At 29.3% G+C, this 17,777-nt stretch overlaps 1 protein-coding gene across 1 annotated transcript in view; it reads right to left on the reverse strand.

Annotated features, from left to right (window-relative positions):
• The window catches only part of ValRS (Valyl-tRNA synthetase), a 113,417-nt gene that overhangs the window by 37,017 nt on the left and 58,623 nt on the right, over positions 1-17,777 (reverse strand). Inside the window, exons 14-19 of the mRNA XM_076453772.1 lie at positions 16,892-16,982; positions 11,737-11,842; positions 11,245-11,315; positions 10,542-10,667; positions 2,200-2,304; positions 652-799 (exon numbers count right to left, since the gene is read on the reverse strand). Coding sequence (XP_076309887.1) covers positions 652-799; positions 2,200-2,304; positions 10,542-10,667; positions 11,245-11,315; positions 11,737-11,842; positions 16,892-16,982 — 647 coding nt within the window. The remainder of the gene's footprint in view (positions 1-651; positions 800-2,199; positions 2,305-10,541; positions 10,668-11,244; positions 11,316-11,736; positions 11,843-16,891; positions 16,983-17,777) is intronic.

Raw genomic sequence — 17,777 nt, forward strand, 5'->3', positions numbered from 1 at the left:
ATATGCAAGGGACCATTTACAAAACTGGAAAGAGGTGAATAGGGGCCACTGTGTTTAATTCACTAGATATAGTGATAGTTCAGGAAACAAAAAAGATAAAAGGTTTTTACTTTATAATCTAACTTGCCAATATTGATGATTTGAGTTCATAACTCATACAAAAAAGATTTCATATATTTGACATCAAAAACATTTAATTTGAACAAGTGCTACACCTAACATACAATATGACATACAAAAACAGACAATTTGGTGTGTTTGTTTAACATTTCCTTTTAAAATTAAGAAATTAAACAATGTATAATACTACAATTTTAATTATACAGTTTCATATCAAACTTAAGGAGATAAATTCATAAAATAGCAGTTCAATAAAATTTTGAATATAAGTCAACACACATGATGACATGGACTTTGACCCATGTGGAAAGGTTAACATGTTGCTTAATATAACAAGATTATATTATTAGTTTTATCATATTATTACCCTTGGTACATAACATTGTTCAGAAGAGATTCAGATGCAGTTACAGTATTATCTTCTCACCACTTTACAGTAAGAACTGGTCAATTTATTATATAGTTCTTTATAGCACTGTAAAACTTCAAGTTTTTTCAGCTCCTATTACATGCTAAAACTTTGATACTAACCTTGTGCAGTGTATGCACAGAGAGCAAACCTAAGGGCATCAGTTCCACATTCTGGAATGCCATTAGGATAATCAGACTTTTGTCCTTGTTTAGCTTTCTCAAGTTCTTTCTGATCCAAGTTTGAATCATTTAACATCTTGTTAAGCCCCTAAAAAAAACCAAAACATATCCATAGAGAATATTACACAATTATAATTATCACTTAAAGCTTAAATTACTGATATTTCAACATTTTTGTTTGATCTTTGGTCAATATCTTGATATCATCACAACTAAATCTTTATTAAAAATTTTTCTCTTCCCAACATGATCCTGTAGAGATAAAATTTCATACACCTCTGCAGTATTATGTGGGTATATTGTATATTGGACTTAGGTTTGTGATAAGAAAATAGCAGTGTAATTACCTATTGTTACAAAAAACAATAAATGTTATATTGACAAAATCATTCACCTTTCTTATACTAAAATAAAATTTTTCTAGGTAGTTCTCTACACCACCACCAAGAACCTTCCAACTATTTTCTATATAAAATAATATTCCAAATAGCTCCCTGCATCAACATAAACCACTTTCCAGCTACTTTCCCTGACTATTAGCAATAAAACTTCCTATCTAATTCTTTTTATCAACAAAAATAATTTCCAGAAACAACCATATATAAATAAACGAAACACATTCAATGTATTTCCCTCTATCCAAAATACAAAACACTATCCATCTATTTTTATCATGAAAGCAACACTTTTCAATTACTTTATTTCACTAACAACAAAATATTTCATAAACAATTCTCTACATCAAAAATAAAAACTTACAATACTTCTCTTATCAACAAAAGAACACTGTTCAGATACCTTTATATATCATCAACAAAAAAATTTAGTTTTCTGTAAAATTTTTGATACCTTTCTACAAGAATACATAACATTCCAGATGCCTCCCTACATCAAAAGTTTATGACTCACTTCCCTATATCAACAAAAAAACTTGCATGTCAACATCAAAACAAATTACTTTTCAATTACATCTCTTATCTTGAAATGAACAAAACATTCCTAGCTAGTTCCCTAGATTAGGAATGAAAAAAACCTTCCCAATTATGTCTCTAACTCAACCACAAGAAAAATAAAACATTTTTCAACTACTTCACTACTTCACCAAAAACTTTCTAAAAACAAAAAATTCCCAACCATTTTTCTACACTATAATAACAAAAACTTTCCAAATGTATTTTTACAACAGGAAACATTTCCATGCATTTCTCTGCATAATTTATGAAAACTTTTTCTTCATTGCATCTTTTTATGTTCTAAATATTTTATGTAAAACTCAATTTTGCAAATAATAGTGTCAAAAACATACATTTTTTTTTTAAATAACTGTATTATTACTAAATATAAAACACTTCATTTATTAAAAAACATTCAAATTATACCAACTTGTTTGATAAATCTGTTTGGCTATTCAAAAGTGTTATGATTAACTAACAGAAATATCAAGACCAAAGTCCAAAACAATAGATTATTTACAGTAAAATTCCTCACCTCCAGTGAAATCCCATGAATCACATCAATAGGGTCTATTACATTTCCTAATGATTTACTCATCTTTCTGCCATGAGCATCTCTTACAATGGAGTGGAGAAATACCTAGATTTTACATAAAAAATACATTCAAAAAATAACTTCAATTACAGAAACTTATGCCATATACTATACAACCAAACATCCCATCAAATCATTTACAAAACTGGTTATATATCTGTAAAGTTCTGGCTTAAGTGCTATGTGTACCATGTGACAACATAATTAGTTTGAAATTCTTATTAAGACTTGTAATTTTTGAACAATAAATTTTCACATAAAAATCATCAGATTACTGTTTATAATTGAACTTATCCTTAATATGTGTTATGTAACATATTCATAGCAATAAAACTTTAAAGCATCAAGCATATCAATATCTCTAGCATCAATGATAATGAAAAGATAAACATGAATGACTATCATACAAGCCTTTACATGGTTGTATAAAGGTCAGTAACATGTTTATTGTATATATTTACAAATCAGCAAACTGTTTATTCTGAATTGTACTTAAGTTGCAGTTCCAATATTGGAAGATAACGTGTTTTTCTTTGTCTTTCTACTTGAAATTTTGGCTTATGTATTTTTCAAGGGTCTATGAATGTCACAGGTCACACAACTAGTTTTGTAACCATTAATTTCTGTAGATATTTCATAAAGGTATAACCCAAGCACTGTGTATAATTTTAAAAACAAAACATTCATGTTGTCACCTTCATTGAAAGCAGTTTCCTTTCTTCAATCAGCAATTAAAATTTCAAAAAATAATAAAAAGATAATATCAAAGTCTACAGAACATTCTTCAAAATTTTGTGCAGATTTTCTAAAATAGTTAATTAATGTCCTCTTAAACATAATATGAATATATTCAAGAACTATTGGTCTTTTGTCTTGTCTTAAAGGTTAAACACCACAACAATGGTTCAATAAGTCTTGTGCTTGCTTGATCTTGTTTCTGTCATCAATCTTCCGGAATACAAATCATATTCAAGTTTAGAGGTTATACAGACCTGCAGGTTTAGTATTAGCTTGGTTTCTTTCTCTCTTTTGAATATGTATAATAGGAATGATCATTGACACAGATCATCTATGATTATCAGGATTTCATACAATAAACTTTCATTCTGACTTGAAACTGTGATCTCTCATGCCATCACCTTGTGTAAACATGTTTATATTATACTCCAACAGCCAGAAGTTTATTAAAGTTAAACTTAAAGATTATTTAGTTTAAATGAAGGAACCCATATTAATAGTTAAGCATTTGAAAAAAGACTTAAATTGCTCAATAACTTCTGTTTGTCTTTCCTTCCTTTTCTGTTAAAGTTCACTTTTCTGCTTATCACAGTTTGCTGTATATTGCAAATACTTGAAACTAAAATGTTAGATATCAGCATAATTGAATATCAGAAATACACTAAGATACATTTTGCACTGAGTTTATATTGAATGTGCTCTTTTATTTAACTTTCAGATTATTTTGAAGTTTAGGATTATTTTTGAATAACCCTGTCTGAGACAATATAGAATTTACAATGGAGAGAAAAGAGTGAAATAAAATTTAGCATGAACATTATTCATGCCTGTTCTAATCTTTTCAAACAAAGCAAGGGAAGTGGCACCATAAATGGAGACATATGAATGCACGAAAAGACCAAGGTTGGCAATACACAGGATTAATAATGTTCTGATAAATACTGTAGATAATTATAAATGTATTTATCCAAATTTTTGAAAATAGTACAATCTTCTCTTCAAATAAAAACAGTTGTCTTTGATCTTGATTTGACTTAACCCACTCAGAAAAGTTTCAGCCAGTTAAACTTGTGCAATGGTTAAATTACAGTTTTGTGGACATACAGTTCAGTATCAACCAGATTAGACCAGAGATCAAAGGGGATAATTTATGCTGATTGAGAGGGAAGCAGTGATTTTTCCAAATACTGTAGAACAAAATGGCTGGAAAACAGTTACATAACCATACATTACATACTTCCAATAAGACCTCCACAAAAGCATTCTTGGAGCAACAGGAAATATACCAAAACTAAAATTATATTAACCACATGGTCATGGGTTTGATCCAATTTGGTTATTTCTGGTATGGGGAATGACACATGGTTCAAGAAAATTTACAATAATTATGAGTTTTCTTAACACATTTTCACAAAGATGGTAAGCTTTTGTTAAAAATTACAAGGAGTTTGTATAAAAAAGAATCAGATTATTTAAATTAAGTATTTTAAATAAACATTTGTTATTTTTGTATTGTAGTTATTTAAAATAAAAAAATTAAAATTTAGATAGTATACAACTTTGAACTATAATATAAATTTTAATGCTAATTTTATTGGCATACATTAATAATAAGGTTACTAAATGAATTTTGAATGTAGCAAAGTAATATCTCATGACATACATAGAAAATATACCATAATATAAGGAGTTAAGGAGGAACCACAAAGTGTCACATACTATTACATATAAGTGGATAATATTTGTGCATTCACATAAATTAATTGCACATATTATACTAAATATTCTGCTAAAAGAAATATCATAATTATAAAAGGGTTGTACCTTGTAATAGAGTTTCTGTGGTTTGTTTGTTTTAAATTTCATGCAAAAGGTTATCAGTACTAGTCATCTTTAATTTCGCAGTGTAAGACTAGTTGGAAGGCAGTCAGTCATCACCACCCTCTACAAATGTTTATTAAAGAACAGTGGGATTCACTGTCACATTATAATGTTCCCACAGCCAAAAGGGTGAGTATGTTTGGTGTGATGGGGATTCAAACCCACAACTCTCAAATTCTTAGTTGAGCACCCTAACCATCTGGCCATGCCAAGCTCGAGTTGCTGTGGATACAAGTATATGTCTGTTTCACACCAAGAAGAAACTAGTATGTGCTAATTGTTACCAATCAGTTCATCAAGTGAAATGACACTTATTCCTTGAATCAAAATGTTAGTGTTGCATGCTGTATATTTTTGGCTGAACCTCATTTGAAGCACCTGGATATATATATGAATTCAAAACCAACTAATTTAGTCAGTTATTTGGAGAAATGTGTCCAGTATTTGATATAATGAAGATGCACAATTTACTTCCATCTGGTGAGTTGGCTATATATCTACAAAGTTTGTTAACCCTGATCAAAGAATCAGCCTGGATGTAGTTCATCTTGAATATTGTGAATATTCAAGAATTCATAAACCAGAAGTGCAGCTAAGAAATAGATGATTAGTTATTCTTCAAATATGACTCCTCAACGAGAAGTTCACCCCTAGTGAATGTGATGTGTGGACCCTCGTACATGAGCAGAAGAGGGAGGAAGTATATAGGAGGCAGTGGAGCACCCAGAACCTTCATCTACCATGCAAAATGTTAGGTGCTTGATTGGCCCAGCCACTCTGAATAGTTAGGTGCAAATAAATAATTTCATTAACAAATGGGTAAAGCAGTCATGTGTTGAAAATACATGCTATGGATAAACAGCAACAGAATCTGATAATTAGGTTTTGATTCACTGCATTCTTACAACATGTAAGCAACTTTTTGGGGTTGGACTAGCCTACACATCACAGATCAACAACACAATACAATGAATTCTGAGCATGTTGCATAAGAGCATGTTGAACCTGTCAACAGGAATGAACTCTTTATCATGATTGAGTCTCATAAGAGTATTTTACTCTAGTAATCAGATGAACAAGTCAACCTCAGCAACAAAGATACTGTGGTATACAAATTTGACTCATATGATGAAAAGAAAGATGCTGGAAGTATAATATGTGAGAAGTGAAATGAAGAAATATCAATAGCAGTTTATCTTCTCTGGAGAATGTACAAGACTGATATCATCCCCATAAATAGAAATGTGAAACACTCATTTATAATCATATCATGATTTTCATTCTTAAAATTTCTAACTTAAAATTTAGTTACTAACAATCTTGATGTTAGTAACTAAGAAATTACGAATAAAAGTACACTAATCATACAGAAAATATTAAACTAAGCTAAAAGATATACTGATGAAAATGCTAGTAAAAACTAACTAGAAATACTGAATTTTATAAACTATTATTTACATACAATTAAAATACACTAATTAGGCTACACTCAGTTACCATTTGCAATCTAAATCCCAACACTAAACCAACAATGAAAATTAATCATTATAGAAGTAATTATAATTCAATATATTACTCTTGAAATTATAACCAAAATATTTAGAGATAAACTACTATTGAAATATGAAACACAAGCTTACAAAACAAACATTTGTATCATTTAGATTAGTTTTTATTAAGAACGCATAACAAAAATATGAAATGAAAACAAAGTAGTTTTTATAGGTTGTAAGGCCACTTTTTGTGAACCTTAATGGTTTTCACATTACTGCATGACATAATACAAAATTATATTATAAGAGCATGAAACCAAAGGAATACCTAAAGATGGTCATTATGAGCTATAGACTTTATTAATTTTTTGAAGGCACTATGGCCATTCTGCAAAATATGGCAGCAATTGCCACCTTGAATTTCCTGGCCTACAGCTACACTAACATAAAAGTTATATTACTTACATGAAATTAGAAAATGAAGATAAAGACAATTGTCTGAAAATGCATAGATGGAAAATAGATACTACTAAGAAAAAAACAATTAAAACTGAAATAATACAAAGTTACCAGCAATGTTAAAAATAAATTTAAATTGTGTGATACCCAAGAGAATACAATGCAAGTGTTCAACAGAAAGTAACAGTATAAAGTGTATTGGTAAGATACACTATTTTTAGAATGTTAGTTTAGTTACATTTACCACTCAATGTCTCTGTTCGGTTTTGGATTTTGTAAAATAAAAACTTCAAATATATTTTGGTTTTCTGGAGCAGTTTCGTGTTGGTTATACATGTATAATGCACTGTCATGTTCTGATACACATGTCTGAAAAGGTCTTTTGGTTTTTCATATATATTACAAATTATTTGATAGAGTACATTTCTGACGTGACACATTTCAGCTGCTCCATCTCATCTAGCACAACACTGTTTTATGGCAGTTTGTTTTAGTGAGAATGACAACTAATCTAACAGTTCTTTCAGTATTTTACTTGGTTGTGAAATTCTTATTGTTAATTGGGACTGTTTAATGGCTTTACAAATCTTGGTTGTGATTGAATTGTTTATGAAAGGAATGTTCACTGCAGATGTTTTTGTGCATGTTTTTGGGTTTGTTGCTGTTGTAATGTTTCGTTTTTTTGTGATATGAAAACATTGCAAATGTAAATATTTAGTGTAGACATCTCTAACACTGATTTGATAGCAAGCAGAGTTCATCTATTTGTTTAATTTCTAATATCTAACAATGATTATGAATCCCCTGAAAAGGTTTTTCAACCTGCTACACACTATTTTGAAAATATTTTCATCCAGGAAAGATGCAAAAGGGCAAGAAAGTTATTACAGTTCTCAAGGTACACATACACATCTTCAAGTACTACCACGTACTGCTAATTTTGCTTGGAAAGGTACCGTTCAGTTTTCCACAGTTGATCTTCTTTTCCTGGATATGTCATGGAAACAAACTGTGTACATGTGACTTGTGTTGCTTTTCCAGACAGAAACCTTCTTGACCATGTTTTCTTGAACAGTTTTTGCCACTGACTTTTACATTTATGCATTCTCAAATGTTAGATCTTACTATTTTTTTGCTCATCACAGCTGGGATATAACTGTTGGAACTTTCTCTCTGAATGGTCCTAGTGACCCAAACTGATCTATATTCCTTTGCTTTCCAATGCAATTATTATTGTTAAGGTACAGAAAATATTTTTTTCTATTTTGAAAATTTTAAATGCCTGATTTAACCATTTTTATGATCTCAGTATATGAATAATTTATAAGAACCCTTTCCAAAAGCAATCAATTTTTGGGTCATTACACTATTATATGCTAAATTGTGTTCTCATATATGCCATTCCATTGGAACTTTACAATGGTTGTATGTCATGTGGCTTGCTGACTTGAATACTTAAAATGATTATAATGTAATGATTCAACCACCTGTAATTTTTATATACAAACAAGTAACCAAGAACAAAACCACTTCTCCCACAGGAATAAGGAACCAGAAGTATGAAATGAAGTCACTTTTAAAATTTGGTGAAAATATTATTTTAATATGTAAAGTTTTGCAATAAGTGGATTTAATACCTAATAAACCATTAGATATGTGTAATAATTTTGCTAAACTAATGAGGTTAATCTCTACTTTATGTTTTTCATATACCTTATAATTAGCAAAAGAAAATCATAAGTTGTTATACATCTCAATTGCATATTTCCTTCTTAGACCAAAACTTGGTAACCTAAACATTTTTAAGATGAGGTAATTTATATTCTGAAAGTTTCATGGTATTCTACACAATTTTTAATTCTACAAGCATCATCAAACAGTGGTACTGTATTTTACTACTAAGCTGAAGAAACAAGAAAAAAAAAATTCATTTGGTATTTGTATTACTATGTCTGTAAGCTTTTGAGTTCTGTACGTCAAATTTTTGAAGCTGGAGTGTTAACTCCTACGAAAAGACTTTTCTAGTCCTGATTTCTCCAAGCCCGTTCCCCTGGCTCTGGTTTCGCTAGATAGTAGATAGGGACAGTGGGAATCTCGTTAATCCATTCATTAATGGATTTAAATGGCAATTTCATTTAAATACAAAATTATTAGCCTAATATTAATAACCTTTCAAGTTGCTCTGGGGCCTATTAGGCCCCACTTTTCGTAGGAGTGTTAACAAATGCTATTGGATATAATCAATTGAGACGTAAGTAAAGTGTATCTGGACAAGGAAATTAAAAATTTCATAAACTGAAAGTGTGGTGTTGCATTTAAACTTTTTAAATGAACAGAGAGAAAAATGATACTTCTCTACAATTTTATGTAATGTATATTTATAAAAAAATATATTTTGAGGGTAATTTCTGATGAGTAATATTTTTAGCTGTCAACAAACATATAAATAAAACAATGTTCTCAACACACCTGTGACTGCAACTAAATTGTAGAGCCTTTTCACAGGGTTTCATACAAAGTACAAACAAGCAAGATATGGGCAAAAATTACAAGCAGTAAGTATTTCTCACACATGCTGAAAGACATACTGCCCAAACTTTACAGTGTTATAATAATAATAATAAATGACTAATTGTAAAAATGTTTTTAAGTGAAAAACCTTTCAAGATTAATAATACTGGAGAAATATTATACTATTAACACAAATTTATGACAATGACTAGATATCATTAAAGTGTCAGTGAATGACTTTAAATGTTATCAACAACAAACAAAATATAAAGATTACTAAAGTAAACTTTTCAAAAAACAACCAGAAACTACACCCAATATAATTGTATTTGAGTACTTTAACTCTGAGTAAACAAACAAATATACTTCTAGATTCACTTACAAACATGAACATTTAATACATTAAAAATTGATGTACTAAATTTTGATCAGTGGCACATTCTTGAATTTTAGCAACAGCCATCTGAACCCTCAAATTATTAACTTAGTTATATGTAGTCTACTATCATATATTTTATTAAACTACTTGTTCTCATATGATTCTTTTATAAACTTTTATTCTTGTTAGTCCTCATTCTCAAAATCTTTATAACTAGTTTTAAATGGGAAAAACTTCCAAGGGCTCTGCAACTGTGTAGATATAAAACATTTTGCTTGACATGACCCATCTATGCTTCCTTTCTATACAACCATGTGCAGACTGTGAAATAAACATTTGTGTCCTAAAACCTAAAACAAGTTTCACAACATATGATGAAAAACTACAGATTACATTACTGCACCTAATATGCTGTACTCATCAAAAATATCATAAATTTCAATGCATTCTAGTGTTTCTCAGGTTTTCTCTACTTCGACCAAAATAATTTTGTAAATTATTGCACCATTTAAATAAATATCAGTTTTTGTAGACTTGAAATCAGTTGCAAATTCTTATTTCTACAACTATCACTGCAAAAGATTTGATACTTGAATTTGATATGCTATTTTGTACACCTTAAACTTTAATAATAAATATTTCAATAACAAATAATTTCACTAAAATGTTTCATATGGCAGAGATTTAAAGATCAAGAATCTGATCTATATATTTTAGCACCTTTCACCAAATGCTAACTTTTCATTCAAACAATCTTATGTGATTAGCTCCAAGAGAATTAAAAAAAAACTATTAGATATGTACAACGTAATGGAACTCACCTCTTTAAATGGCAACCTGCCCATTAGCTTTGTGCCTAACATCACCATTCTTGCTACCCAAAAGAACAAGATGTCATAACCAGTCTCTAGCAATGTGCCAGGATAAAATGTCTGAAGGTCTAAAGTCTAAAAACATATACATAAAAGGTTCAACTGAAGATAGCAACAAGTTTCTTGAATTTGTAAAGAGGAAATAAAATGTTCAAAATAATAGCAAAATATAACCTTAACTTTCTTGTTAAAGGTTAGAAAAATTAATTTTCTAAACTATAGTCACACAGTTAGCTTCCAGGATGGCTACTCTATTTGTAGCATCTATAAAATTTGCAATCACATAGTGCTGGCTATAATTTGATACCACCATCATAGCTGATCTGATGTTCAAAATTGAACTAGGTGCTATCTTTTAAACTACAGCTTAAAGATATCTGTTGTGGAAAACAGCCTATATGTTTTTAAAATGTTTTTGTCTAACATAACTGAAATTGATCATGCAGTGGTAAAAAAAACTTTTTAACTGCAAATATCATGCCATTATTTTTACTTGTTCCAAATTTGTATAAAATTCTAATTGCATGGTAGTAACTTTCAAACACAAGAAAACCTTCCAAACATTGTCTAAAATTTTTAGAATTTGTAAAGAAAAATAAGTACTTGATAAGTTATCATTAACATTAAACACTGTATAATCAATGCTACTTACACTCTCAGGCCACCCAAAAATTGCAAAAGGAAACAAACCAGAAGAAAACCAGGTATCAAGCACATCCTCATCTAATGTGTTTAAGAAAATAAATAAAAATACAATGTATTATAGATAATTTGTGAGAACACCAAATATATTCAGAAATTTACTTTATATTTTTTACAAAAATAATGAGTTGGTCAGCAAATAACTTTGATTTATTATATTGAAACAAAAGCTTCAAAAGGGGTGAGAGAGAAATGGTGTCAAAGGTATTCAAACATACAGCAGCTAGAGGGAAAAAACAAGTAAAAACACAAAAACATTTTTAAATACATTATAACTGAGTTGTTTACCCAAATAGATAAAAATATATTTACATAATTGGAAAGTATAAAGATGCAATTACAAAAAGTACGTTTTTATACTAAAAATGGCATAAATAAGAATGAATTGTAAAGCATACTTTATACAATAAGTTCTCAAAATTTCATTTTAATTTAAGCATACCCTGTTTCAGTGATATCTTATGAGGATCAACACTGAATCTTTCAGCAGCTTTTTGAAGTGCTTCTTCTTCAGTACGACCACTAACCCAATACTGATTGTCCATCTCCTAAAGGATAAAAGTGAAAACACAGAACTTAAAGTATGTAAAAATATACTTCTCTTACTTAAACATCTTAGTTAAAATTATATAAAGAATCATGGACCTAAATAGATATAGTTTCTTGACTGCAAACAATTATTGCATAAAAACTGAATACAAAATGTCAAAATTTTGTATCCTTTCTGCACAAGTATCCTTTACTGCACATATATAACATGGTTTTTATTGATTTATATTCAAAATTTAACTAAACTTTTAGTTTATGTTAAACCAATTAGTATATATTAAAACCATAGTTAATCAATATTATAATAGTATACAAGTTTTAAGTTCTTAATTTAATAAGGAATATTTTTAAAAAAATCTTGAACTTCCCCTATTTTCATTGTCTTTCTGTACACCTACATCTCAAATTCTTCCAGTTTTTCAATCAATGTTTGTGTCAAGGCCTACATTTAACACCTGTATAACAGAATTAATCATATATAGCACATTACAATTCTCTTCCTTTTTCCAATGTGTTCTTTGATAGGAAATATGTTTTCATACCAGTGAAGACACCCTGTGCCACTTCAATTTTCTCCACTGTTTCAGCTTCACATTTTCTATCACCTGTTATTGTTTGGCCCAAGTATGTAAATTTCTCCACTTGTTGTATGTCTTTTTTCTTCTACTTTTATCTGAATTTCTGACTTATGTTTATATTCATTTTCCTTCCATAACTCCTTCCTACGTTTATTTACGTCATTCAAAATATTTTGTACGTCTTGTTTTGTTTCTGTCAGTAGTACAGTGTCATTACCATGCCATGCCACCAATCTTAATAGCTTTGTTACTCTCTCAGGACTGCAAAAGATGTTTTCTATCTATATATTAAACAGATGTGGGGAGAGGACACATTCAAAGTGTATCCTTCTTTTAATTTGTATTTCTAGTGGTAATTCCTCTTTGGTCTTTATGAATGCTTTTTGGTTCTTATACAGATTTTGTATGAAATTCAGATCTTTGCTGTCTATATCTAGGTTATCCTAGCATTTTATCAACTCTTCATGACTGACCCTATTGAAAGCTTTTTCATAATCAATGAGGTACACGTACGTCTTTCTCACCACCCAACTATAATCCTGCTATTGTTCTTAAACTGAAGATTCTTATGTTCCTTTTTCTCTCATAAAACCACTTTGCACTTTATTTCTTCAACTGTTTATCAATTTCTCTGAAGTAGGAACTTCAATGTGACCTTCAATATGTGACTCATCATACCATGTCATGTAATCTGAACAATTCACAACTCTCACTTTCTTTGGTATTCTGACAAATATTAAATAATTTATATACCAGATGTAATGTATCCAGAACCATAAACAAAGTTACACAACTATTAATTTTCTTCAATTCTGCATCATCTAATGCTTTCAATATTTTTATAGTAATGTTACCATTTCCATTTGCTTTGCCACTTTTAATATCTTCAATAACCTTTTCTACTTCTAGCTTCTTAATGCATCTTCCTTTTTGGCTTTCAATATTAGGTGGATTTTCTCTCATTGTAATAGAGTTCATTCATATGCCCAACCTAACTGTTAGTAATTTCTTTTGAATCAAACAGTATCTTTTCATTTCTATTATATACGTAGTTGTTTCCAGTTTCAGATCCTCTTTTGGTGGTAATCTCACCTTTTCATGTAATGCTTTTATTTTATACTCCCTGTTCAGAACTTCTATCTTTTCACATTTCTTATTTCACTAGGCTTTCTTAGCCTCTTAACACTTGTTTCTGATTTCTTTATTTTTTTGTATCATTGTTTCTTTGCATCTTTTTCAGACTACCATCATGTGCAGTATTTCATCTGTCATCCATGATTTTCTCTTCACATTTTTCTTCTTTGAAAGAACTTTCTTTGCAGACTCCTCCATAACTTTCAGTGATATCCATTTCTGTTGAATTATTTCATTATCGACATTTTGTACAACTTCTTCATTTTTCAACACATCATATTAGTTGTGTATTTCCATTACACATCTTGTCCTATATTCTTAATGTTTCAGTAGGGTCAGTCTAGGTTGATCAACTTATACCTTGATTTACTGACTTCTTCAATTTTAGAGATTATGTAAATGAAATTTGAAATTTTGAAGATGAAGACTTTTTAATCTTCTGATGAAAATCACTTTCTACTCAGACTAGTAAAAGAAAGATTTGATTTATTTACAAACACTTTTCTTTATTTAAAATACTACACTTACACACCTGATTTTTTTGTATGTGAAAGACATGTAATGTTTACCAACATTTTGCCAAATTTTGTGAAGATATACCTACTGTAATAAACGTTAGTAGTATCAAAGCTATAATTGTTACAATAAATCTGTTTCACTTTTCTAAATAAAATAATTGTAAAATAATTATATTTAATAAGAGTGAATACATTTAGGTGTTAACTGTTCCAGTACTACAACTTCCATAAATCTTAACTAGCTTTTAACATGTTCAAGTTAACTCTTTGACAATGGGTTTATGTACATTACACATAAGTGTAACCAACATGTAACCATGAAGGTATATATGCTATACCAGCACAGATAACCCATTGTGTAGATTTGTACTTAACTACAAGCAAACATTATACTCTGAAAATACTTTATTAATGTAGCTTCAAGAAGTTCAGTAAGATTTGACTAAAAACATTACGTCTTTAGAACACAGAACACCAAATTTTTAATTATGCATTTTTTTTTTTACTAAAAATCTGTCTGTAAATATATGAAGGAAGAATGTTGAATACTTTAAGTACAAATAAATTTTCATATTAAGATTGTAATTACTCTTCTTACTCTGAAGCTTTCAAATTTCATTTGATAATCTTCGAAACCTCTTAATGTTCTTTCTATGGGCTTAGCAGTTAAATTGGCCAAGCTCATGACCCCAAATTGACTTTTATAGTTTCTGTACAGAATGTTTAATGAAGTATTTTCACTAAAAATTTATTTATGAATATATAGAATCAATGTGCTGACTGGTGTGAGAGTAAAGTGGTTTTCTTGTTTAAAATTACATTTATTTATCTGAAATTTGTCAAATTCATTTAAATAATCTATACAATCTAAATAAATTTCAAATTTTTACTTCAGTAAAACTTTACATTTTATCTGTTATATTTTGTAGCTTAGATCTGTACAAGGTTGGTAAATTTGACTGAACTTCTAAAAACCATAAAAAAACACAAAATAAGTCTAAATTACCTTTTTCTTTCTTTCTAAAGTGACTTCAATTGTAATATAAAACTACAATTATTTATCCAAAATAATTTAAATTCATAACATAGATCTGTTTCTACTTAAATTTTATTACTTCTTGAACAGTGTCACCAATCCCATAACAAGTTGTAAATAATTGGTGAATGCACAGCTCATGTTACATTACTGAGTTGCATAACACAATCACTACTCACAAACATACCTCAAAGAATATTATTACTTTTATTTATCTAATCCAACCTACAAGTTCCTAAGTTCTGCAGGGTTCTTGAATGTTTTCTACTTGAAGAGTATACAAATCCAAATTAAGTGAAACAAGTACTTTTACTTATTGCCTTTGAAGTTCATATGTCACACTGTGCTGTAGCTTACAGAATGCATAATTCTTCTCGTGATTTCTGGCATGCTCACATACAAACTACAATGTTAAGTGTCCTTTACTGTCTCCTGACTGATTGACAGACACTACAACAAAACAGTGGTGAGAACAATTAAAACAGGTTAATCTTACAGACATCCTTTGGCCCCCTGCTATTTCAAGAAAATAAAGAATACACATGAAATACTTAATTGTTTTTATTATGTCAACTGTCAATGAAACTTAACCCCTTTTCTTTTAGACTAAAGGTACTATTACAATAAATGTTGCATAAAATTAAGTAATACCTAAGAATACAGAATAACATCACAAGAAAACAGACAATGTCCTGTAACTATTACAATCATCCTGGCTTTCTAAACATTTGATAAGAATTCTTAAAAATTTCTAAATATTTGATAAGAATTGTTAGAAATTCAACTGAGCTCATTGTAATGTTTCCCAGGTGAATAAAGTTTGAACTGGAAGCAAAATAGACAATTCTCTCTACAGAAAATAATGCAATATAATATGGCATTTCATAGATTAATGGATTTCAACTGTTTATAATTAATATAGTATTAAACAGATAACTACATGCAATTTGTGAAAGACAGGAAGTGACAGGTGAGTATTATGGCAAAAGGAGTCTAATTTTATAGTTTATCTCTCTCTAACCTAAGAGAGTTGAAGGCTATAAAAAATTTGCTTTGCTTTAGTAAAAACTATATTATAATGAGTAATTTATACAAAATTCCATAATTCTGGGAGTAGTGGTAAATAAATTATAGAAGAGGAAAGACTTAGAGGGCAAATGTCAGAATTCTCACACTAGGGAATATTGAAAATTTTTTTTTAATACTACATTATACAATTAAAAACCTGTATATTAAAATTTGGATTATTAGATATGCTTTAATGCAAAGTGTATTCATACAACGTAATAGCTTAAATTTGAATAATATTTAGTAAAACGTCATGAATGAAAAAAGATGCTTGTAAGGAAAAAGCTGAGAGAATATTTATATGTTTTAATGACTTTTACTCACAAACAGATGGAGATCTATATAATTTTATGTGAGGATTATCATCAATAGTTTTAATTTATAAAACATGTTCAATATTCATGTCATAGATTCACACTAAATCAGGCTGCATCAAGAATTGAACATTTCTCAATAATTTGTAAAACCCCTAAGTTTCTGGTGGCTATTAATCTTCAGGTTTTTGGCTTTACCCACAGAGGAAGAGAAAAACCTGAATGAACATTTTGTTATTGTACAAATACAAGGAAACATAAAACACATCTTAAAAACTTGTGTATAAAAACCTTTTAGAAATGTTAGTTTTGAAACATGTGCATTAGGACACAAGTCTTTGATGATAAAAACAAACCAAAGCTAAGTGAGAGAATGAGTTTAAAGTTATTTCAAACTTACTGCTCCTGGAAGTTTATCTTGTCCTGATATTTCTACCAAGTAGGCAGGGATCCGATGTCCCCACCATAACTGTCTAGATATACACCAATCCCTTAAAAAAATACAAAATTACTGTTAAAACATAAATTGGTTTTTTCCTTTATTTTTCACAAAATAGAAGTAGAAAACTATTAGTAAAATGTTGAAAATTAAGGTAATAAAACCATAAGTAATGAATGTAAAGCTGTAAAGAAAGTGACCAAAAAAGTGTGACAGCAGTTGATATATGTATGATAATGCTGGTAGTGATAGGCACCTGAAATAAGCTGGTGAAACAGTAAAAACTACAATAAGCAGATGAAATATATGGTAATAATCTGTTACATTTCATACCTGGGTTAATGGAAAAAAAGGCAAATGCACACACTAGAAAAGAAGACACACATGCAAAGTACTAAGCATGAATTAAAATATGATGAATGGCAAAAACAGACAAAGTAGAAAGCAGAAGAGTTACGTGGATGGATAACATTAAAAACTGGACTGCTAAGAAACTAAAAGAGTTTAGGACTATTCTTAAAAGACTTGATGATCCCCTATGATAATCAATCAGCAGTTTTAACTTTCAGAGGTGATTCAAATAAACACTGAAACCTTGCAAGTATGATTCAGATACTCAAAAAACACCAGTATTTTTTCTATATATAAACTAATGCTTGTATAAAATACTTTATACAACACTTTATGTTCAAAAGAAAATGAAAAAAAAAGGAGAGAGAGAGAGAAGTGGACACAAACAGGTCATTACATGACCTGCCAGTTATATTGGTTTGTGTTTTGTGTGATTTACATTTATAACAAACTTATCTTCCATTAATAATATAAAAATTATAAGATAATTTAATCT

Source organism: Tachypleus tridentatus, chromosome 1 (genome assembly GCF_004210375.1).
Source record: "Tachypleus tridentatus isolate NWPU-2018 chromosome 1, ASM421037v1, whole genome shotgun sequence".
Lineage (NCBI taxonomy): Eukaryota > Metazoa > Arthropoda > Merostomata > Xiphosura > Limulidae > Tachypleus > Tachypleus tridentatus.